Raw genomic sequence first — 25995 nt, forward strand, 5'->3', positions numbered from 1 at the left:
TGAAAGATACGCCAGTGTCAAATTTCTATCTCCACCAATGTGGATTAAAACAATGCAAATAAGGTTATTTCCTTTTGATTAAAATGCAAAATAAATGTGATTCACACTATTTTTTACATTGTATTGTGTTTACTGCCTGCAATAATTGTATTTATCTTCAGCTGGAAACTTAACATTTTGAATTACAGGTAGATTTAAGCGTTTTTTTTTCACCAATTATACTTATATTATCTTTTCTTTCAAAACTAATATCTTAACCAATATTATCTTTTTGTATGTTGCAGATAGTGTTGTACAGTGATCAGAGTGATGTCGATGGATCAAGGTACCACCCTGCCGAAGAAGCGGCCGTGCACAAACTGTCTTATTCATTGCTCAGACGATGACTCTGATTCCCTGGTGACATTGAGGGACCTGGATTCATGGAAGGCTTTGCTCCGGGCTGCAGAGATCAGACAGCATGCCCCAGTCCTTGACTTGGCAAAAGGACTAAAAGAAGGGGAAGTACCTCAGGTACAGTACCATCGCAAATGCCGCAGCATGTTTACCATGAAGAAGTCTTTGGACTCGATCCTCTCCAAAGGTGTCAGTGCTGAACCCACAGAAGCTGCTTCCAGAAGATCATCATCCAGGACCAGGGATGCACCAAGTAGGCCTACTTCAAGACTGTATGACAAGATCTGCATCTTCTGCCAGAAGCCGAAATACATCAAAGGACAAAAATCAAGGGAACCTCTTATGCAGTGTCTTGAGTTACGAGCAGACGCAAGCAGACGACACCATCCGCAAGGCGGCAATAAAGAAATGTGATCTAAGAGTGCTTGCATTGCTGAGCAGAGACCGAGTTGCCGCAGAGGGGAATTACCACAAGACGTGCTACAAAGAGTACACAAGAAGAGTGTCTTCTACCAGCTCTTCAGAAGTACAACAGGAAGAGAGTGAGGCAGCAGATTATGAGGAGACAGAGAGACAAGCCTATGAGGAACTGTTCATGCATGTGAGGACTGAATTCCTCCCAAACCCTGAAATATTGCCTTTAACAGACCTCACAGCCAGGCTTGAGAGATCCATGAACTCCCATGGCGTCACCAAGATCAAACCCTCGACAAAGAAGCATGTTCATCGCAAGCTTGAAAGTGAGCTGGAAGGGTCACTTCACTTTGTCTCAAATGAGAAAGGAAGGGTGCTTCTCTATCCAGACAGCCTGTCAATGGATGACCTTGTCAAGGAAGCCCACAACATGAAGCAAGATCTACGTGAAGCACAGTCTATCAAATCCATGGATGTCCTCACCAAAGCAGCCATACAGCTGAGGAATCAGATCAAGAAACAAGATGTCCAACAGTCATGGCCACCTGATACACAGAAAAGTGTCATCCCTGAAGCTGTCACAAAGTTCCTGTATACCTTGCTGACTGGGGATACTGAGTGTGCAAATCCCTCTGAAAGAGTCCAGCGTCTTGCTGCTTCTTTTGGCAGTGATCTAGTCTTTGCTGTCACCTGTGGCAAGACTAAGCCACCCAAGCACATACTCCTCCCATTTGCTGTGAAGTCACTGACAGGAAACACAGAACTGATACGAAGTCTGAATCGTCTTGGCCATGCTATTTCCTACTCCCAAGTAGAGGAGATTGACACAGCTCTTTGTGTCCAGAAGCTGGAATGCTCAGCAGAGGACATACCACTGCCAGAAGACATGCATCCTGGTGTGTTTACCACCCTGGCCTGGGATAACATTGACCGTCTTGAAGCGACACTGAGTGGAGAAGGAACCTCTCACAGGGTCAATGGCATTGCTGTCCAACCCAAAGTTGCAGGGCCCATGCCACAGAAGGTCCTGCCTGCAGTCAGCAAATCCAAGAAGAGGAGCATCAGTCCTGCCCCATTGATGCTACCAACCTACAATGTTGGACAGCGAACTGGGCCACCTAAGACCGAGACCCTTGATTCCGACACAAACAAAGAAGTTCAAGATGCAAAGAAGAAGAACCATGTATGGCTCCTGACTCGAATGTCAGATCCTGAGAACCAGACCATAAGCAGCCGGACAGGGTTCACCATCCAGATCTGCAATGATGTGACAGTGATCCAGGACACTGTGAGCTACCTTCCCACAATCAATGCTCCTGCAACTGAGATGTCAACTGTGAATGACGTACTGGAGCAAACACTTGGCATCATGCAGTCCTTACAGCTCAACAAGATCGTCTGTTTTTTGACCAAGCACTCTTTGCCAAGGCTGCTGAGATAGTGTGGAAACATGACAAATTCAAGAACATCATCATCAGGATGGGCGTCTTCCACACAATCTGCAACCTCCTGTCCATCCTAGGGAAGAGATTTGAAGATGCAGGACTCAGAGATGTGTTTGCTGAATCGGGTGTCATTGCAGAAGGGTCTGTGGCTGGGCTGATGGAAGGTCGCAGGTACAACCGGGCAGTTAGAGCACACAAGACTGCATATGAAGCACTGATGAGGCTTGCCTGGAAAGGCTTCCTTCTGTGGATAGAGAACACTCATCCTGAAGACAGCCAACACCTAGAAGAAGCCCTGAAGAGCATTGGAGAGTTCCACAACAATGTTTGCCAAGCATCCTTCCAGGACCTGCTTTAGGATGAATCATGCACACGTATCTTGGAGCTGTTCGAAACCTACCTGAACTCCCTCAGAGATGAGAACAGCCTTGCAGCCTTCTGGATGTCTTACCTAGACATGGTTGAGATTATGCTGGGCCTCATCCGAGCATCTCGAGAAGGTAACTGGATGCTTCACCTGGCAGCTATTCGAGAAATGATTCCCTGGTGCTTTGCCTATGACAAGGTGAACTATGCCCGGTTCCTGACCTACTACTATGCCACAATGTCTCGGCTACCCATCGAACATCCTGACATCCATGCACACTTTATGCAAGGTGGGTTTTCTGTGCAGATCGGCTGCAAGAATCCCTTTGGGCGGATACCTGTGGACCAGACGATCGAAGAGACCGTCAACAAGGACACCCAGACACCTGGAGGCACAAAAGGGTTCAGCCTGAAACCTGGAGCTGTGGCTAGATACTACCTGACATCTGAGTACCGAAGCACTTATATGAGACAGCTAAGGGACATGGTTCATGTAGGCCAACATGACAACTTCAGTCATCCTGACCTACAGATGCCAAGAATCAGAAGAGATGAGGCTGACATCCAGTCCATGGTTCCACTGATGGAAACCAGCTGGTTGAATCCATTCAACCTTGACCATGGAGAGCTTGTCAGTCTGTCAACTGGTGCGGTGGCCCCAGCAGAAGTTGCCAAGGACCTTCTCGACGCCCACAAGGTAGGAGAGGAGGCATATCAAACATTCAAACAAGAGCGCTTGGAAGCAGCTGCCCCAGCTACAACGTTTCATGACAAGATGTCAAAGAAGAAGCTGAAGACGTTTTCAGACATCAGAAAGAAGTCATGTAGTAAAAGCTCTGCCAAAGAAGTAGTCATCAAAGCTGACAGGAAACTGTTTGGCCAGATGATACTTGTTGCCAAAAGCAGGAAACTACACATGAGTGACGTGCTGGCTCATCCACTGGGGCCCCTGCCATGGGCTCTGGCCAATGGTGATGGGTCTCTCCGCAAGACCAACAAAGCTGCCCTTGCCAGGGAGTTGGAAAAGAATGTTTCTCCAGCAGAAGTCATCCCAGAGCCCTCAGCAACAGTCATTGATGGGATGAGCCTAGTCCAAAAACTGAAAGGAAATGAAAAGACCTTCTCACAGCTGGCAGAATCAGCACTGTCTCAAGTCCTCCACGAAGGTGGAAAAAGCCACCGCATTGATGTCGTCTTCCATGTCTACAGAGACACATCCATCAAAAATGCGGAAAGGGTCAACACGGGAGGAGACACAGCATTGCAGTTCAAGACCATAGCACCTGGGCACAACATTCAACAGTGGAGAAAGTTCATCTCCAGTTCATCTAACAAGACCAGCTTGATCGAGTTCCTTGTGCAGACGTGGAAGGGGCCAGAACACAGACAGAAGCTTGACAACAAGTTACTGTATGTGACCTGTGGACATCAATGTTACAAACTGTCGAAAGAGCACTGGGAGGAGGCCACAGAGCTAAAGTCCTCACAGGAAGAAGCTGACACCCACATCTTACTACATGGTGTTCATGCAGCAGAATCTGGCATCAGGTCCGTTGTGATCAGTGCAGAAGACACAGATGTCCTCGTGCTGTGCCTGGCTGTTGCCAAGTCCATCCCATGTCCCATGTACATGAAGTGCGGAACCAAGGCCAGGACAAGATACCTTGACATCCAGAAGCTGAGCCATGCTCTGGGAGGTGAGGTGTGTGAGGCACTGATTGGTATGCATGGCTACACAGGCTGTGATACAGTCAGCGCATTTGCTGGACGTGGCAAGTTGGCTGCCTTCAAGCGAATGAAGTCTGACAAGACCTATCTGGAGGCCTTTGCTGAACTTGGTCAGTCATGGGAGGTATCTGGGGAGCTGTTCAGTAAACTCCAAAAGGTCACCTGCCATGTGCACAGACTGCCACAGTCAACAAGCTTCGCTACCAACTGTTCTGTGCGAGACGTGGTGAAGTGAAGTCTAGCCAGCTGCCTCCCTGTGAGGACTGTCTCTTCCTGCATGCCCTCCGTGCGAACTATCAAGCGGCCATCTGGAGGAGATGTTTGCAGAGTCACCCATTCATCCCTGACCCCAAGGACTGTGGTTGGACCACAGATGAAGAGGGCAAGCTTGCTGTGCAGTGGATGCGTGGATCACCTGCACCAGAAGCTGTGCTCCAGTTGCTGTCCTGCAAATGTGTGCGCTCATGCAAACTACCGGACTGTACCTGCCTGGCATATAGCTTGAAGTGCACAGACATGTGCAAACTACAAACCTGCACCAACCAAGCCAGAGAAAAAGAGCTGGAAGTAGAGTTGTCAGACTCAGACACTGGTGATGACACTGATTAACTTGGCAGTGTACAGTCATGTATGAGAGTGTGTATCACGGTAACAGAAATTTCAATTTTGACTTGGGTTATTAAGTGATGACATGATAAGTGACATATTGGTTTTATTTTATTATTTAGGCTTTTCTAAACAGAATAAGGGTGTGAATCCATGTAAATATAAAAAGTTCTTTGAAATGACATTGCCAGAAGTAACAACATTGAGTGTATGAACACATTTATTTCAATTTACCTTCAAGTGTGTGAAACATCCCAGTTCATAAAAAGACACATTTTAAAATTGTTTTCTACTGAAAAATAATTCAAAATGTACTTTTGACTCTTTCCTAACTATCTTAATAAAGTTGTTATTCTTAGCGTAAAGTACAAGGAAAAACGTGTGTTTCGTCTTTTTTGCGCAGGGTATGTTTACATATGAGGTGATAACCACCATTAAGCTACTCATCTACAAAGGCTATCATACCAAAATGTAAACTAGGGACATCTAGCAAGCTGAAAATAGCAATTTGGTTTGGTCCCTCTGGGTGGTACCAATATGTGAAAATTGGGGTCTGGGCTCAAAGACTATTAGGCTTCATGCCTTCATACCTCACCAGGCCACTTTGGACAAATTAGCCCAGGTTTCTTAATTCAGTAACATCTTCTTCATAATAATAATAACAATATTGATAATACTAATATAGTAAATACAATTGTAACAATGCAATCCCTTTGTCGTGACTGCAAAGCTACTGGATTGAAGCGGTGTATGTTGGTTCATTGTTGACTCAAAACATATAGAATAAACCAGTGTCTCGAAGCAATCTCTTCACTTCCCTGATGACAGACAGCTTAGAGACTTAGGGTACTTCAAAATAATTGAATACTTACATATTTGCTAACTGGTATCTCCTCCCAGGTATATAAAAAAGCTTATGGACGGATTTGGACAAAATGTAGTGTACAGGTTGGGCATGACCAGGACAAGGCGATCCTATTTTGGTGAAGATTCAGGGTCTAGATGCAATCATTTAAAAGTGATTCTTCACCATTTAGAAATATGGCCAAATATGATATACTGTATCATACAATCTCTAAAAAAAGGTTATGGATGGATTCGGCCACAATTTGGTGGACAGGTTGGGTGTCACAAGATTAAACTGATTAGATTTTGGTTCAGGTCTGAATCCAGATCCCACCTATCAGTGAGATACAAAACATAAACTGTTCAGCCAGGTGGAGGTATGCTGTCTACCGAGTACCTTCTAGTTGTGTATTTTTTAGAGTGCATTTCTCTGTGCATCTCTCTGGCACTGGACTGATAATGTACTGGTAGAAATGCCCAGTTGGTAGTCATTCACTTCCTCATCAAAATGATCACCCTCTTCATCCAACTGTTTCTAAACTAGTGATCCTTCTTCCACTCTTTCTCAAAATCCTTACATCTGCAGACGACACCCCGATAACGGAGAATCAACTGGGAGGAAAGCATCCGGAGGGATCAAAAGAGGACCGAGAAGTGGATCGCGAGGGTACGGATGAAAGGCTTTGGCGTTCCGTCGTCATCGGAGAGCAAGAATTCCGCATTGACATGGTGGCGATTGAGCCATACCGAAAAGTGTTATCGCATGGAGGTAAAAATCTCAGAGTGGATCTGTCCGTCTTTCTCTCTTATCTCTCTTTATCAACAAACACCATCTTTAAGTTATATATACAGTATACGTTTCTGATGAGATTTTTTTCATCATCCATTTAACCTGATGTGGAACTGCTGCTTCCGGTTCCTCATTTAAGGATGTGTTTTCGATCCCAATTCATCTACCTCAAAATGAGATTATTAGCAAGAATTTTTTTTTTCCTTTAATTTTTTGTTGTTGCTGACTGTACCTGCGACAAGTTGTATTTTTGGTGCTTTGTATAAACATTTATGTATCTGTTCCTTTTTGTTCTCATCCTTATAAACTGCTCTGCCCCACACTCTGCTATATCTTCCTTATTTCACCTTACTCTGCCCTTTCTCAATTGTATTTTTTTTAACTTAATGTTATTTTCTTATAACATCCTTACTAACAACCAACAACCTAACCTCCAAATGTCTCTCTCTAACAAGGGAGAAAAAAAAGTGCACTCTTCTATATGTCCATTCACCTGTGTTGTGTAATGCCTCTTTGACTCTCAAACCTCTGCCCCGTCTTCTATCACAAAAGTCATTGACACATCCACTTTTCCTTTTACCTCCTCCAATACTTCCTGCTACCAGCTCGATCGCAGAGCCACATCACAACTCCTGACTCACACATACAGTCCGCGCCAACTCCACACACTCAACTAACCCCTTTTTCATTTTGTTTTTTTATTTATTTAATTTTGTTTTGTATACAAAGTCGAGGCTCGTGTAAGAGCAAACACATTAAACACGAAGACACAAACAGAAAACACATAAAACATGTAATAAAGGGAGCTGGAGACAGAAGTGGGAGAGAGAGAGGGAAGCACATCAACAGTAGAGAACAGGGACATCGGTAGACCTGTGGAAGGGAGAGGGCTGGGGTGGGGGAACGGTATAACACAAATGGACCTTACTAGGAGTTTCTTGAAAGAAAAAAAAGCTGAAGGTAGTTTGGAGAAAGAGAATAGGAAAAACGTGTGTGGACTCGACAAGGAAACTCAGACTAGGCCTGAAAAACGCAGCATGAAAAATCCGACGAAGTTTTAAAGCAAAAACCGAGCTAGAAGCATACACTAAACACAGGGACAACAAAAACGCCAACAAAAACTCGACAAAACTACCGGGAGTACTTATCTTTGAGGAAAATCGGCAAAGTCCAAAAAACAGCCAACCAAGCTCAAGGAACAGGAAACCGGAAGTTGAACCCTTGCTCCCTTTCGGACAACGCGAAGTCCGTATTGCTGAACTGGGCTTAGAAAAATGTGGTAAAACCAGCAGAAAACACATACAGTCCCTGCTCACCTTCACCAGTGTTCTCCTGTGGGTACTTCCTCCTCTGAAACCCTCTGGTTCACCAATATCAGTGGTCTGCGCTCCAAATTCACACTTCCGTTGATACAGGCTGTTGTAGCGAACCAGATATTGTTTGTCTAATGGAAACATTTCTTCCACAAGATGTCACGGACTCTTCTATTTGTCTCCATTGTCTCCTCTGCTCTTTTTTTTTTTTTTTTTTTTTTTTTTTTAATACAAGATCGAGGCTCGTGAAAGAGCGAACATTTATCACACAGAAAGACAAACCGACAAACCGACACATAACCGACAAACCGACACATAAAACAAATAACATCGGGAGCGGTAGACAAGATGGGGAGAGAGGGGGAAGGACACAACCACAACATTTGAGAGCAGGAACCGAGAGACATGGAGACATCGAGAGATCTGTTGGAGGGAGAGGGCTTTGGGGGGGAGGCATGGGAAAGGGGGTGGGAGAGGCATAAAACATATGGACACTGCCAGGACTACCAGGAAAGAAGTTGGAATTACAAACAAGGTGGATCTGGGGTGAATTAGTGGGGGTAGAAAAGATCAAGGTTTTGGATGGGGGAAGATAAGAGATGGTGGTGAACAGCTGTTTTAAAGACCTGGAGGGAGGAGTGGGATTGAAGGGAGTGTGGGAGTTTGTTCCAGAGGCGGGAGAAAAGAGGAATGAAGGAGTGAAGGTGAGCAGAGAGCCGAGATTTCGGCAGTTTAACCATCAGAGGGTTGCTGGCAGATCTTGTGCGACCTGTAGGAATATTTGGGGGACAGAGCACAGAGAGCGCTGGGGGAGCAAGGCCGGAGAGGAGTCGGTAGAAGACAGAAAGACCACCTACCTGCCTGCGGTGAGTGAGTGAAAGGCCCTCAGAGATAGCTTCATCGCGGGAGATTCCAATGATTCTGAAAGCTTTGGTTTCAACAGCGTGAAGCCGATCTAGGTGTGAGGCAGGAGCACCAGCCCATAGGGGAGAACAGTATTCCATTGAGCTGTGGATGAAAGCCTTGTATGTGGTGAGGAGCTCAGGTGTGCCAAGGAAGGACTTCGCACGACGGAGGATGCCCAGTCCGCGACTGGCTTTGGAGGCCAGCTTGGAAATGTGGTTTTCCCAAGAAAGATCATGGCAGATAGTGAGACCCAAAAGCTTGAGCGACAGAACTGACAAGCCTGATTGTCTTACTGGTGGGGGTGTCGCTGTACATGTCCTTTCCTCCCTTCGTCACGATCCTTACCCCTCACTGGTCACTCCCATCCCCATAGAGGATTTATGTACGTCTCCATAACAACGTATTGTTTCTTTGTGTGATCTATTGTCCTTCAAGTCCGATGACACCATACACAGTCATGCCCAAAGATATTGGCACCCTTGCACTTTTTTCAAATAACTCACAATTTTCTCCAAAAAAAAGTTGAAATTGACAAAAGTATTTGGTCTCCACAATTCTTAATTTCACTGTTAATATTACAGAACCTTTGTTTTTGATTCAGAACTTAATATGTCCTTTTAAATCAGTAAATAAAAAGAAATAGCATTGACAAAATTATTGACACCCAACGCGCACAGCCTTTGGACAAAATAACTGCAGTCAAGCACTTCCTATAGCCATGAATGAGCTTCCTACACCTCTTTACTGGCAGTTTGGCCCATTCTTCTTGTGCAAACTGCTCCAGTTCTCCCAGATTTGAAGGGCGCCTTCTCCCAACTGCTGTTTTCAGATCTCCCCACAGGTGTTCAATGGGATTTAGATCTGGACTCATTCCTGGTCACTTCAGTACAGTCCAGCGTTTTGTCTTGAACCATTCCTGGGTGATTTTTGAAGTGTGTTTGGGGTCATTGTCCTGCTGCAAGACCCATGACCTTCGACGGAGACCCAGCTTTCTGACACTAGGTTGAACATTGCTCTCCAAAATGCCTTGGTAATCTCCTGATTTCATGATGCCATGCACACATTCAAGGTACCCAGTGCCAGAGGCAGCACAGCATCCCCAAAACGTCACTGAACCTTCTCAATCTTTGACTGTAATGAAGGTGTCCTTTTCTTTGAAGGCTTCATTTTGTATTCTGTAAACATGGAGATGATGTGCTTCACCAAAAAAGCTCTAATTTGGTCTCATCTGTCCAAGGGAATTCTCCCAGAAGGATTTTGGCTTGTTCAGGTGTGTTTTGGGAAAACTGCTGTTGTCTGTTGTTGGGGTTTTTGTTGCAGGTCGATTTTTGAAATGTGCACCCATTGGCCAGACAGCTGCCGGACCACACCCACATCTGTCGCTTGACTCCACCCACTGTAGTGCCGAGACATAATGATATGGCTGCCATCTTGTTTTCTGGTGGATCTAACCAACACATTAGGCCTGTATAGGCCTCTGCTGATTATACATTGTCCGGCTTTGTTGCGTCAAATTTCCATTGGCTTTGTTTGAGTTGAGTGTTAAATTAGTAAGGTATAATGAAGCCCATACGTGCCTCCTTAAAAAAATTGCATTACATAATTTTTGAACGGCGCCATTTGCGCATTTCTCAATCGGCCCATTACCAGATTTGTAAACGCCTATTCAGTTGCGCTTAATGGCAGTCTCGTACCTCGAATGACCAGGCAAGGTTTTTATGAACAAAAGGTTTATTATCACAGAGAGAGCAGGAGGGCGGAAACTTGGTAACTGAATACACCTCCGACGTTCTTGAGGCTTGAGCCTAGATCTACTGTAATCTATATACCACGATGAGGTTAATAACATGACCCTTCCTGCCACTGCTGTATGGAGTGGGTGTACTCGTTGCCTGAATCCAAACCGAGCTTTCCGTCAGATTCGTAACTGATATTGAACCAAACCATGAAGACCCTCAGAGATGAATTGTATAATACCTTCAACAGCAAGGGTGAGGGAGTTGAGTGGACAGAGGAGGTGAAAATATACATATTTTGCATTGCAGGTTGTGACCACAATGCGGTCATTCTTCTTCGTATGAGAATGTACAACTCCTGCTGCAACACACCCACACACATAGACGCCACCCACACACACTAGCTAACACACACACACACACACACACCACAATTTGGTGTTGTGTATTTGGATGATGAAATACAAACCATAACTTTTTACATATTCTTCTGGACCTAAAAATGATGTCCATGGATAGGTGGTTGAAGTTTCCTGTGCAATTTGTCAGAATTTGTCAGCACCCTGAGCTTCGTTAATGCTTCGTTAACAATCTTTTTACATTTGTTCTTGTATTTGCCTAATTCTATGCGGTGTTCTTTTTTGGGATTTTCAGAACACTTGTTTACATCTGCTAACTGCATCTTCCTGTGTTGGCACATGTCCGAATCATGTTCGATCTATTCGATTAGTTCTGTACTGTGCTTGGTGACTGGGCAACTCAAAAACCATGTTAAATTGATTTCACAATAATCCCTGTCTCCCTCAAAACCGAACCACAGGTTATTACGGGGAGGGACTAAACGCCATCATCGTGTTCGCAGCATGCTTCCTGCCCGATAGCCGACAACCCAACTACAGCCACATAATGGAAAACCTTTTCCTGTACGTGATTCCAACATACATATAAAACCGTTCATTGCTCTCTTTACTGTATTTTGATAAGCATCTAATTTCTTCACTTACTTTATACACTTATCACTACTTGTGTACCATAGTGTGCTCATTGATGAGGGTTGTGGAACACGTATATGGTAACAAGATGACCATATATATATATATGGTAACATATGGTAACACGTATATTAGGGTGGCACTAAAATAGGGGTAAAATTTCAAACGCATGAAAATTATGGTCTGACCATTCAAAGTAGTTACATTTATTGTAGAAATCACACACGTAAAATTTATGCAAATCGTGTAATATTTAGGGGTTGCTCACCTCAACGTGGCTTGTTGCGGTGAGCATACAATACAAAATTGTATAACTACATACAATCTATATAATAATAGCGTAAGGACTCGACTTTGTTATCCCTTTTATGCCGCACCCAGTGAACCGATGCCCACGGCACTAATGGATTTACGATCTACGAACCGCGCTCTTTGTTTATCACGTACAGCCATACTCGAAAAATATGAATTAGCCGACGTTGGGGCCCAAAAGCATCCGATTAACTGCCGATACGACGCCATCTTTCGACGCCATCGTATTGGCGTTTGCTGGGCGAAGGCGAAGCGAGCCGTCCGCTGATTGGACAGTCGAGTGGTGTGAACATGGGTGGTGTGAACCAAATGGTCTTTTTATTCCCTTGAACATTTTAAATTAGGATATATAAGGAAACGTCTTTATCGTCATTTTAATAAAGTTAAAAGGAGTGACGTTGCGATACTCGGGGTGCGTTGCATAAATCCTCGTAACTCAGAGAGGTGTAGCAGGTGGCGAGACGTAAGGAAGCTTAAAGATAACGAGCTGAAACAGACGAACGATATGTCAATCCCTTTCTACACCGAACGGCAATAAAAGTATGAGAGCGGGAAGGCATGGCCTGAGCACTTCGAGCAGAGAGGACTGATTGGACTTAACTTAAAGAGAAAAAATTGGAGCTTAACGGAAGAAGAAGATCCCATGAGCGCTCCCCGATGCCATCCATAATGGTACACTCTATCCATACACCACATCCTCCCTTCCGTGGATGTTCCACGGGTTTCGGCTAGTCTATATAATAATAGCGTAAGGACTCGACTTTGTTATCCCTTTTACGCCGCACCCAGTGACCCGATGCCCACGGCACTAATGGATTTACGATCTCGAAAATACTCGAAAAATCTGAATTAGCCGACGTTGGGGCCCAAAAGCATCCGATTAACTGCCGATACGACGCCATCTTACGACGCCATCGTATTGGCGTCTGCTGGGTGAAGGCGAAGCAAGCCGTCCGCTGATTGGATAGGCGAAGGCGAAAGCAAGCCGTCCACTGAGTGGACAATCCAGAGCATGCATTTGTGCTGGTGTCGGCGATCGTTGTTCATATACGCACTCTTCATTCTCATCTTTCTTCCTAACTCTTACTCGGACAAGCAAATCCCCTATGCCATCCATAATGGTACACTCTATCCATACACCACATCCTCCCTTCCGTGGATGTTCCACGGGTTTCGGCTAGTTATATAATAATATAATTACATTATTATGTCCATACATATTACATAACAAACTGCAACATAGACAAATATAATCTGATCATTAATAATTCATAAACTTCAAAAATAATGAACACAAGCGTTACGCCTAGGTCCCCCGTCGGTGAAGTGATGCGAGTTGACAAAGTGGAAGACGCAATGCGGCCATCTTGGATTTTGACGTGGCGACCCAATTTTCAATAGCGTTCTCCCTTATGCGTAGATACACCCACACACCAGATTAGAAGTTAGTAGCCGGCAAAGCCGGTGTTGTGAATAAACGCGTACGTATTATGTTGAAAACCAGATTATGCTGGATCCCTTGGCTTGAGAATTCCGAAGCTGTGACGCACCAAATTGCTCAATGGAGGCCGCCATCTTGCGGATGCGGAAGTATGCATAACAAATTGAAAAATGTTCAATAGGAGTTTGTTTCACCCGTCTTTGTTTGATTCACAATCTTATGCACCTCTAATTTGTAATTAAAATACTTTAAGACAAACCTCGGCCCGCACGGGCCTGGATATCTTCAACGAAAATCGTCACCAAACACCGGAACCAATGAGATGCGAGCATTTGAAAAAATATTTCAGAAACCAAATCACTCAATGAAGGCCGCCATCTTCCGGATGCGGAAGTATGCATAAAACAATTGCGAAAAAGTTCAATATTGGAGTTTGTTTCACCCGTCTTTGTTTGATTCACAATCTTATGCACCTCTAATTTGTAATTAAAATACTTTAAGACCAACCTCGTTATCTTCAACGAAAATCGTCACCAAACACCGGAACCAATGAGATTCGAGCATTTGAAAAAATATTTTTTTAAGCTTATTACGCGTTTCGGAAGGTGAAAACGGCGTCAAATATTCTACAATTGACGAAGAATTATTTTTTAGAAATCTCGCGGCCGTAGGGGATAGTCTTTCACGCTCGGAAATATCCGAAGTTGAGACAGAATTCACCGAATTATTCAAGAGTTGACAAGTTTGTTTGTAGACTTTGTAGTTTGTAGACTAAGTTTGTAGACTCATGGCGGCCATCTTGGATTTTGACGTGGCGACCCAATTTTCAATAGCATTCTTCCTTATGCATAGATACACCCACACACCAGATTAGAAGTTAGTGGTTCGTTTATTTTTCAACATATTGTGCTCATAATGTTCAGACATATATATGGTGGTGGCCATCTTGGATTTTGACCTGGCGGCCCAATTTTCAATAGCGTTCTTCCTTATGCGTAGATACACCCACACACCAGATTAGAAGTTGGTACTTCGCTTATTTTTCAAGATATTCCGCTCACAAGGTTCAGGCATATATATGGTGGCGGCCATCTTGGATTTTGACGTGGCAACCGAATTTTCAATAGCGTTCTTCCATATGCCTAGTTGCACCCACACACCAAATTAGAATTCGGTCCTTCGTTTACGCACGCACGCACGGACGCACGCACGCACGCACGGAAGGACGGACGCACACACGGACAGAGGGGAAAACCATTTCGCTCCGCGGTGCGACGGGGGACAAAAAGTACACCGATGCCTCTTCATGTCCCTGAATCATGTGATATGTGTTATGGTTGGCCTTTATAGCTGAAGGTGGCCATGTATGATGGGGGTGACATGTGAACACTTAAGAGTTGAATTTCTTTATCGTGTGGGATCTGCTCTCCACACAGCAATCACACTACGATAGCAAGCACAGGTGTAACCTGTTGTGAAGGAGTATCAGAGAAGTGCAGACCACTTCATACCTACCCACAGTATTTGCAAATATTTGGAATTTGTTCAGGGGTGCATGTGGGCTGGCAGGATGGCCTACGAATATGCATGTTGGAACCCATCTGTGGATCGGTCCCATCGGCCGATGGGACCGATCCACAGATGGGTTCCAACATGCACACTCACCTCTAAACTCTCTAGCTTGGGTTCAAATCTCACCCTGTAGCGGCTACCGCTGGGTTTTCACAATCGCCTTGCACCTATCAAGGACGCGGAGCGATCACCATGCCGGGCTCGTCCAGGACGCCCGGGCAGGCTCGCCCTCAACTTGCCAGGCCGCAGCCAGGACGCTGGGCCACGCCCCCTCTCGCCTTTCCTGGGCAAACGCTCCGGGATAATATGTATATATATTGCTGCCCGATAAACGGGCTTTTCAGAGTGCCTGAGTGTTTGGTTTGATTAAAGCAACTCGGATGAATTCCAGCTTTTTGTCGCGTCCATTCTTCCGATCGACGTGGGAGCCCCAGCTCCTTCATTGGTGACCTACCGACATGGACACGGCAGTCGCCCTTAAACTGCCTACCTTCTGGGAGGCTCACGCGGCGGTTTGGTTCGCACAGGCGGATTCCCTGTTCGCCCTGCGAGGCATCACGGCCGACGACACCCGCTTCCACCATGTGGTAGCAGCGCTCGGTTCGGCCACCGCGGCCCGCGCCCTGAGCCTCCTCGAGAGCCCGCCAGCCGCTGACAAATACGGCGCGATTAAGAAGCTTCTCCTCGACGCTTTCGCCCTCCCATCGGCGGAACGCGCACGGCGCCTGCTCGACCTGCCCGAGCTCGGCGACACGCGCCCTTCCGAGCGAATGGACTACATGCTTTCACTGCTCAGCGAGCACTCTCCGCCATTCCTGTTCCGGGAGCTGTTCCTCCGTCAGCTGCCTAACCCGGTACGCCTCGCCCTGGCAAACACGACGATCACAGATCCCCGGGCCCTTGCCAGAGAAGCCGACAAGATCTCCGCCGCAGGACAGCGCATCGCAGCGGCGACATGGGACCCACCGCCGTCCGACGCAACACCCATGGCGCCCGAGCACCCGGCACGGTCGACGACCGAACTGCCGACGCAATTGGCGGCCGCTACACTGAGCCGACCACCTCCAGCACGACGACCGGGGCCTCCACCTGACCAAGCGTGGTGTTACTATCATGCCAGGTTCGGACAGAAGGCCCGGACATGCCGACCCCCGTGCACCTTCGGCAGGTCGGGAAACGGCCGGGCCGGCGTTCATTACCAGCCATGAGCGCCGGCCACACGGGCAACTTACTGTTCATCACGGATAAAGCGTCCGGACGGCGCTTCCTGTGCGACACCGGCGCCCAACTGAGCGTCATACCCGCCTCTGACCAGGACAGGCAATCCGCGGTTTGCGGCCCCTCATTGGTTGCGGCCAACGGATCGACCATCCGCACCTTCGGCCCGCGCAACGTCACCCTCTGCTTCGGCGGCCAATGCTTTGCTTGGACGTTTGTAACCGCAAACGTGCCCATGGCTCTGCTAGGCGCCGACTTCCTCTGCGCACACGGACTGCTGGTGGACGTCCAACGGCGTCGTTTAATCAACGCCGAAACCTTCAGCTCCCTGGTATGCACATTGAGCAGCTCCGCGCCGACCGAGCTGGCATGCGCCGTCCCGGCGGCGAACGAGTTTGCTCGCCTGCTCACGGAGTTCCCGGCCCTCACGCGGCCGACGTTTTCGGCCGTCGCAGTACGGCATGGGATCGAGCACCACATACCAACCACGGGCCCGCCGGTCTACGCCAGGGCCCGCCGCCTCGACCCAGCCAAGCTCGCCATGGCGAAGGCCGAATTCGACGCGTTGGAGCACCTCGGCATCGTGCGGCGCTCCGATAGCGCGTGGGCCTCGCCACTGCACATCGTGCCAAAGCCGGGGGGTGGATGGCGCCCGTGTGGCGACTACCGCCGTCTCAATGACGCTACCACCCCCGACAGGTACCCGATCCCGCATATCCAAGACTTCTCCGCCCGTCTGGCGGGACGGGTCATTTTTTCGAAAATTGATCTCATACGGGGATATCACCAGGTACCTGTCAGGGCGGCCGACGTCCCTAAAACGGCAGTCATCACGCCGTTCGGCTTATTCGAATTCTTGCGGATGCCGTTTGGTCTCAAGAACGCGGCTCAGGCGTTCCAGCGCTTGATGGACGGCGTGCTGCGTGACCTGCTGTTCCTTTTCGTTTACCTGGACGACATCCTCGTCGCCAGCACGTCCCGGGCCGAGCACCTCCTCCACCTCCGAACACTGTTCGGCGCCTCAGCGAGCACGGCCTCATCGTCAACCCGGCCAAATGCCACTTCGGCACGACGGCCGTTGATTTTTTGGGCCACCACATCACCAAGAACGGGGCCGTGCCGCTGCCAACCAAGGTCGAGGCCATCACCACGTTCCCGCGTCCCCGCACCATAAAGGCCCTGCAGGAATTCCTGGGAATGGTGAATTTTTATCACCGCTTCGTGCCCCGCGCTGCTCAACTCATGCGGCCCCTCTACGAAGCCCTCCGGGGCAAGCCGGCCAAGCACGACATCGCCTGGTCCGCAGCAATGGATGCGGCCTTCCAAAGCTCAAAGCGGGCCCTCGCCGACGCAACACTGCTCGCTCACCCGGTGCTCAACGCTCCCATCGCCCTCACCACGGATGCCTCCGACTACGCGGTGGGCGCCGTACATGAGCAATGGGTGAACGGGGTTTGGCAGCCACTCGCTTTTTTCAGCCGGCAGCTCCGGCCGAACGAACTCAAATACAGCACGTTTGACCGGGAGCTCCTCGGTCTACACCTGGCCGTCCGCCATTTCCGCCACCTCCTGGAGGGCCGACCTTTCACGGCGTTCGTCGACCACAAGCCGTTGGTTTACGCCATGGCCAAGGTCACGGAGCCGTGGTCGGCCCGCCAACAGCGCCACCTCTCCGCCGTGTCGGAGTTTACCACGGACATCCGGCACGTCGCCGGCAAAAACAACGCCGTGGCCGACTGTCTTTCCCGGGCCAGCGTGAACGCGGTCCACCTGGGCGTGGACTTTGCGCTTATGGCGGCGGACCAAACCACCGACACCACGGTGCAAGCCCTCCGGGCGGCGGACACGGGCCTTCGCCTGGCCGACATCCCCTTCGCGGACACTGTCCTGCTCTGCGACGTCTCCCAAGGCCAGCCTCGCCCCATCGTGCCCGTCACCTGGCAACGCCGCATCTTCGCCTCTCCCCACGGCCTTTCCCACCCGGGCCGGAAAGCTTCCCAGAAGCTGGTGTCGGCGCGATTCGTCTGGCACGGCCTTCGTCGGGACGTCCGCGATTGGACCAGCACCTGCACGGCCTGCCAACGGGCCAAGGTCCACCGACACACCCAGGCCCTGCTGGCACCTTTCACTGTGCCCGAACGACGTTTCGACCACGTCAACGTGGATCTGGTGGGCCCCCTCCCCCCGTCACGGGGGTTCACACACCTGCTCACCATGGTGGACAGGACCACCAGGTGGCCGGAGGCCGTTCCCCTCATCTCCACCACCACCGCCGACGTGGCGCAGGCTTTCATCGCCACCTGGGTCGCCCGCTTCGGTGCACCGGCGGACATCTCGTCAGACCGCGGACCACAGTTCACCTCTGAGCTGTGGGGCGCGGTCGCCCGCAACCTGGGGGTCAAGCTCCACCGTACTACGGCCTACCACCCCCAAGCAAACGGGTTGTGCGAGCGATTCCACCGCTCCATGAAGGCCGCGCTCATGGCCGGCCTTCAAGACGGCGGTTGGGCCGACCGGCTGCCGTGGGTCCTTTTGGGCCTCCGCACGGCCCCCAAGGAGGACCTCCAGGCATCCACCGCCGAGCTTGTCTATGGCCAGGCGCTACGCGTCCCGGGCGAATTCGTGCCCGACGCTACCAGTCCCTGGTCCGCAGCTCACCAGCGCTCGGACCTCCAGGAGGCCGCCCGACGGTTTGCCCCCGTGCCAACATCCCACCACGGTGACCCCCAGTCCTACGTCCCCCCAGCACTTCGCACAGCGGAGTATGTTTTTGTGCGTCACGACGCACATCGGGGGCCACTCCGGCCGCCGTACGACGGGTCCTTCCGGGTGCTGCGACGGGACGACAAGTCGTTCGTCATCGACATCGGCGGCAGGTCGGACCGGATTGCGGTGGACCGCCTCAAGCCGGCGCACGTGGACGTCGACCACCCACCACGGGTGGCCCTTCCGCCGCGGCGAGGCCGACCCCCGTCCACGGTGCCCCCCACTCGACCGCCCACCACCACACCGGACCCCCTCCCACGACCCACCAGGGGTCGCTTCGGCCGGGTCATCAGGACCCCCCTCAAATTGACCCTGCCGGTGCAAGTCGATTCTGGGGGGACGTGTGTAGCGGCTACCGCTGGGTTTTCACAATCGCCTTGCACCTATCAAGGACGCGGAGCGATCACCATGCCGGGCTCGTCCAGGACGCCCGGGCAGGCCCGCGCTCAACTTGCCAGGCCTCGGTCGGGACGCCCGGGCATGCCCGGGCATGCCCGGGCAGGCTCGCCCTCAACTTGCCAGGACGCTGGGCCACGCCCCCTCTCGCCTTTCCTGGGCAAACGCTCCGGGATAATATGTATATATATTGCTGCCCGATAAACGGGCTTTTCAGAGTGCCTGAGTGTTTGGTTTGATTAAAGCAACTCGGATGAATTCCAGCTTTTTGTCGCGTCCATTCTTCCGATCGACGTGGGAGCCCCAGCTCCTTCAACCCCAGCTATAAACTTTCATACTGCTTCACAGGCAGGGTGATTCATCAATGTGTGTGCCCTCGCTCGGATGGACATTAAACGGGAATCCCGTCTGCTGACATTAGTTGGTGGACTTTAAAGATCTCACGGTGTCCTTTGCGAAGAGTAGGTGAGCTATTGCTGGCACACTGGCCAAGTCACAAATTCCTGCTCTAACCAATAGAGGGCATTGTACAGTCGCTCCCACGAAAGAAGAAGGGGTACCGGCAATAACTCGCTTACACTTCCTCGATAGACACCGACTAATGCTAGGTGTGCTACCTCTTCGCCATGCTGTAAGACCATGATATGGGTAAAAGTTTCTCCATGAGTCTTCCACCGCGATAAAAAAAAAATACAACAAATGTAAAACCACTAAGCTCCTTTGCATTGATTTTAATTAACATTTTCTGAAAAAAAGATGTGTACAACACTGATTATTCACTTCCTTTTTTGAAATCTGGATAGTAAAATAAGCTAACTGATGGTGACAAACTCGTAATTCAAGTGAGTTTAATCTAATAAGTATCGTCGAAGCATGTGTCAGCATGTACACCTGTTTCACAGGTATGTAATCAGTACATTGGAGCTTCTTGTTGCTGAGAATTATCTGATTGTATACCTGAATGGAGCAACACCTCACCGACGGATGCCGGGTGTTGGTTGGCTCAAACGGTGTTACCAGATGATAGATCGCAAGTAAGTTCAACTGTTCACAATCATTTGCTTGATCTTGTTATCATCAGATCATTATTCTATTGTTCCATTGTTCAAATTGGGATAATGCCTTTGGTTGCTCTAGTTATCATCAGATCATTATTCTATTGTTCAAATTGGGATAATGCCTTTGGCTGCTCTAGTTATCATCAGATCATTATTCTATTGTTCCATTGTTCAAATTGGGATAATGCCTTTGGCTGCTCTAGTTATCATCAGTTCATTATTCTATTGTTCAAATTGGGAAAATGCCTTTGGCTGCTCTAGTTATCATCAGATCATTATTCTATTATTCCAGTGTTCAAATTGGGAAAATGCCTTTGGCTGCTCTAGTTATCATCAGTTCATTATTCTATTGTTCAAATTGGGAAAATGCCTTTGGCTGCTCTAGTTATCATCAGTTCATTATTCTATTGTTCAAATTGGGATAATGCCTTTGGCTGTTCTAGTTATCATCAGTTCATTATTCTATTGTTCCAGTGTTCAAATTGGGAAAATGCCTTTGGCTGCTCTAGTTATCATCAGTTCATTATTCTATTGTTCAAATTGGGAAAATGCCTTTGGCTGCTCTAGTTATCATCAGTTCATTATTCTATTGTTCAAATTGGGATAATGCCTTTGGCTGCTCTAGTTATCATCAGTTCTTTATTCTATTGTTCAAATTGGGAAAATGCCTTTGGCTGCTCTAGTTATCATCAGTTCTTTATTCTATTGTTCAAATTGGGAAAATGCCTTTGGCTGCTCTAGTTATCAACAGTTCTTTATTCTATTGTTCAAATTGGGAAAATGCCTTTGGCTGCTCTAGTTATCATCAGTTCATTATTCTATTGTTCAAATTGGGAAAATGCCTTTGGCTGCTCTAGTTATCATCAGTTCATTATTCTATTGTTCAAATTGGGAAAATGCCTTTGGCTGCTCTAGTTATCATCAGTTCATTATTCTATTGTTCAAATTGGGATAATGCCTTTGGTTGCTCTAGTTATCATCAGTTCTTTATTCTATTGTTCAAATTGGGATAATGCCTTTGGCTGCTCTAGTTATCATCAGTTCTTTATTCTATTGTTCAAATTGGGAAAATGCCTTTGGCTGCTCTAGTTATCATCAGATCATTATTCTATTGTTCCAGTGTTCAAATTGGGATAATGCCTTTGGCTGCTCTAGTTATCATCAGTTCTTTATTCTATTGTTCAAATTGGGAAAATGCCTTTGGTTGCTCTAGTTATCATCAGTTCTTTATTCTATTGTTCAAATTGGGAAAATGCCTTTGGCTGCTCTAGTTATCATCAGTTCATTATTCTATTGTTCAAATTGGGATAATGCCTTTGGTTGCTCTAGTTATCATCAGTTCATTATTCTATTGTTCAAATTGGGATAATGCCTTTGGTTGCTCTAGTTATCATCAGTTCTTTATTCTATTGTTCAAATTGGGATAATGCCTTTGGCTGCTCTAGTTATCATCAGTTCTTTATTCTATTGTTCAAATTGGGATAATGCCTTTGGCTCCTCGAGTTATCATCAGTTCTTTATTCTATTGTTCAAATTGGGATAATGCCTTTGGCTGCTCTAGTTATCATCAGTTCATTATTCTATTGTTCAAATTGGGATAATGCCTTTGGCTCCTCTAGTTATCATCAGTTCTTTATTCTATTGTTCAAATTGGGATAATGCCTTTGGCTGCTCTAGTTATCATCAGTTCTTTATTCTATTGTTCAAATTGGGATAATGCCTTTGGCTGCTCTAGTTATCATCAGTTCTTTATTCTATTGTTCAAATTGGGATAATGCCTTTGGCTGCTCTAGTTATCATCAGTTCTTTATTCTATTGTTCAAATTGGGATAATGCCTTTGGCTGCTCTAGTTATCATCAGTTCTTTATTCTATTGTTCAAATTGGGATAATGCCTTTGGTTGCTCTAGTTATCATCAGTTCTTTATTCTATTGTTCAAATTGGGATAATGCCTTTGGCTCCTCTAGTTATCATCAGTTCTTTATTCTATTGTTCAAATTGGGATAATGCCTTTGGCTGCTCTAGTTATCATCAGTTCATTATTCTATTGTTCAAATTGGGATAATGCCTTTGGCTCCTCTAGTTATCATCAGTTCTTTATTCTATTGTTCAAATTGGGATAATGCCTTTGGCTGCTCTAGTTATCATCAGTTCTTTATTCTATTGTTCAAATTGGGATAATGCCTTTGGCTGCTCTAGTTATCATCAGTTCTTTATTCTATTGTTCAAATTGGGAAAATGCCTTTGGCTGCTCTAGTTATCATCAGATCATTATTCTATTGTTCCAGTGTTCAAATTGGGATAATGCCTTTGGCTGCTCTAGTTATCATCAGTTCTTTATTCTATTGTTCAAATTGGGAAAATGCCTTTGGTTGCTCTAGTTATCATCAGTTCTTTATTCTATTGTTCAAATTGGGAAAATGCCTTTGGCTGCTCTAGTTATCATCAGTTCATTATTCTATTGTTCAAATTGGGATAATGCCTTTGGTTGCTCTAGTTATCATCAGTTCTTTATTCTATTGTTCAAATTGTGAAAATGCCTTTGGCTGCTCTAGTTATCATCAGTTCTTTATTCTATTGTTCAAATTGGGATAATGCCTTTGGCTGCTCTAGTTATCATCAGTTTTTTTTTTGTTTGTTTTTTTTTTTTTTTGTATACAAGATCGAGGCTCGTGAAAGAGCGAACATTAATCACACAGAAAGACAAACCGACACATAAAACATATAACATAGGGAGCGGTAGACAAGATGGGGAGAGAGGGGGAAGGACACAAACACAACATTTGAGAGCAGGGACCGAGAGACATGGAGACATCGAGAGATCTGAGAGAGGGCGAGGGCTTTGGGGGGGGGGGCGTGGGAAGGGGGCAGTGGGAGAGGTATAAAACATATGGACACTGCCAGGACTTCCAGGAAAGAAGTTGGAATTTCAAACAAGGTGGACCTGGGGTGAATTAGCGGGGGTAGAAAAGATCAAGGTTTTGGATGGGGGAAGATAAGAGATGGTGGTGAACAGCTGTTTTAAAGACCTGGAGGGAGGAGTGGGATTGAAGGGAGTGAGGGAGTTTGTTCCAGAGGCGGGAGAAAAGAGGAATGAAAGAGTGAAGGTGAGCGGAGAGCCGAGATTTCGGCAGTTTAACCATCAGAGGGTTGCTGGCAGATCTTGTGCGACCTGTAGGAATATTTGGGGGACAGAGCACAGAGAGAGCTGGGGGTGCAAGGCCGGAGAGGAGTCGGTAGAAGACAGAAAGACCACCTACCTGCCTGCGGTGAGTGAGTGAAAGGCCCTCAGAGATAGCTTCATCGCGGGAGATTCCAATAATTCTGAAAGCTTTGGTTTCAACAGCGTGAAGCCGAGCTAGGTGTGAGGCAGGAGCACCGGCCCATAGGGGAGAACAGTATTCCATTGAGCTGCGGATGAAAGCCTTGTATGTGGTGAGGAGCTCAGGTGTGCCGAGGAAGGACTTCGCACGACGGAGGATGCCCAGTCGGCGACTGGCTTTGGAGGCCAGCTTGGAAATGTGGTTTTCCCAAGAAAGATCATGGCAGATAGTGAGACCCAAAATCTTGAGCGACAGAACTTCTTGGAGAGGATTGTTGAGAAAGTAGATGGGAGGGTTGTCCAGTCGATCTTTTCGGAGAGACATAGTAAGAGTGTGAGATTTGTCAGGATTGAAAGACATGTTCCACTTGTTTGACCAGTCTGTGATTTTGTCCAGGTCTTCAGAGAGTGAGGAGGCAGCAGACTGCCGATCTGAGGGAAGAGGAATGGAGCGGCAGAGAGTGGAGTCATCAGCAAAGAGATAGAGAGGATTTTCGAGAGAGTCAGAGAGATCATTGATGAAGACCAGAAAAAGCACGGGGCCCAGAACACTGCCTTGGGGAACTCCAGCCTGAACAGGAAGAGGAGATGAGAGAAACCCATTCAGGGCCACACGTTGACGACGACTAGAGAGGAAGTCCGCCAGCCATGCGTGGAGATTTCCATGGATACCAAAGGAGGAGAGTTTGGTGAGCAGAGCAGGGTGCCAGACCGTGTCGAAGGCACGTGATATGTCGAGGGAGACAGCTCTAATTTCCTGTTTGGCATTGAGGACCTCCATCCATTGTTGAGACAGCAGAAGCAGCATGTCCAGAGTAGAGTGACCTGGTCTGAAACCAAATTGATGATCAGAGATCAAGCCATTGGAGAAGAGGAAAGATTTCATATCAGAAGCAATGATGGATTCCATGACTTTGCTGATAATTGGGAGAAGGCTGATTGGTCTGTAGTTGCTAGGATCTGTTTTTGCACCTTTTTTGTGCAAAGCGGTGATGTTGGCTGATTTCCAAGCAGATGGCAGTTGACCTTGAGCAAAAGAGAGGGTGAAGAGAACAGAGAGAGGGTGAGATAGAGCAGCAGAGCAGGATTTTAGGACCTGTGGGCTGATGCCGTCGGGTCCAGTTGCAGAATCAGAGTCGAGGGTTGACAGAAACTTTTCCACCTTGTCAGGAGGAAAGACAGCTTTGGCTGCTCTAGTTCTTTATTCTATTGTTCAAATTGGGATAATGCCTTTGGTTGCTCTCGTTATCATCAGTTCTTTATTCTATTGTTCAAATTGGGATAATGCCTTTGGCTGCTCTAGTTATCATCAGTTCATTATTCTATTGTTCAAATTGGGATAATGCCTTTGGCTGCTCTAGTTATCATCAGTTCATTATTCTATTGTTCAAATTGGGATAATGCCTTTGGCTCCTCTAGTTATCATCAGTTCTTTATTCTATTGTTCAAATTGGGATAATGCCTTTGGCTGCTCTAGTTATCATCAGTTCATTATTCTATTGTTCAAATTGTGAAAATGCCTTTGGTTGCTCTAGTTATCATCAGTTCTTTATTCTATTGTTCAAATTGGGAAAATGCCTTTGGCTGCTCTAGTTATCATCAGTTCTTTATTCTATTGTTCAAATTGGGAAAATGCCTTTGGCTGCTCTAGTTATCATCAGATCATTATTCTATTGTTCCAGTGTTCAAATTGGGAAAATGCCTTTGGTTGCTCTAGTTATCATCAGTTCTTTATTCTATTGTTCAAATTGGGATAATGCCTTTGGTTGCTCTCGTTATCATCAGTTCTTTATTCTATTGTTCAAATTGGGATAATGCCTTTGGTTGCTCTAGTTATCATCAGTTCTTTATTCTATTGTTCAAATTGGGAAAATGCCTTTGGCTGCTCTAGTTATCATCAGTTCTTTATTCTATTGTTCAAATTGGGAAAATGCCTTTGGCTGCTCTAGTTATCATCAGTTCATTATTCTATTGTTCCATTGTTCAAATTGGGAAAATGCCTTTGGCTGCTCTAGTTATCATCAGTTCTTTATTCTATTGTTCAAATTGGGAAAATGCCTTTGGCTGCTCTAGTTATCATCAGTTCATTATTCTATTGTTCAAATTGGGATAATGCCTTTGGTTGCTCTAGTTATCATCAGTTCTTTATTCTATTGTTCAAATTGGGAAAATGCCTTTGGCTGCTCTAGTTATCATCAGTTCATTATTCTATTGTTCCATTGTTCAAATTGGGAAAATGCCTTTGGTTGCTCTAGTTATCATCAGTTCTTTATTCTATTGTTCAAATTGGGATAATGCCTTTGGTTGCTCTAGTTATCATCAGTTCATTATTCTATTGTTCAAATTGGGATAATGCCTTTGGTTGCTCTAGT

General features: G+C 47.0%; 1 protein-coding gene across 15 annotated transcripts in view; it reads left to right on the plus strand.

The window, feature by feature from the left end:
* Positions 1 to 25995, plus strand: part of LOC137431152 (protein prune homolog 2) — a 112867-nt gene that overhangs the window by 65575 nt on the left and 21297 nt on the right. For all 15 annotated transcript variants that reach the window (XM_078781557.1, XM_078781556.1, XM_078781559.1 and 12 more), the window contains 3 exons: positions 6388 to 6570; positions 11367 to 11469; positions 20146 to 20277. In XM_078781557.1, the coding sequence (XP_078637683.1) occupies positions 6388 to 6570; positions 11367 to 11469; positions 20146 to 20277 (418 nt within the window). The remainder of the gene's footprint in view (positions 1 to 6387; positions 6571 to 11366; positions 11470 to 20145; positions 20278 to 25995) is intronic.

The sequence above is a fragment of the Myxine glutinosa genome, chromosome 7 (assembly GCF_964187855.1).
Source record: "Myxine glutinosa chromosome 7, kmMyxGlut1.1, whole genome shotgun sequence".
Classification (NCBI taxonomy): domain Eukaryota; kingdom Metazoa; phylum Chordata; class Myxini; order Myxiniformes; family Myxinidae; genus Myxine; species Myxine glutinosa.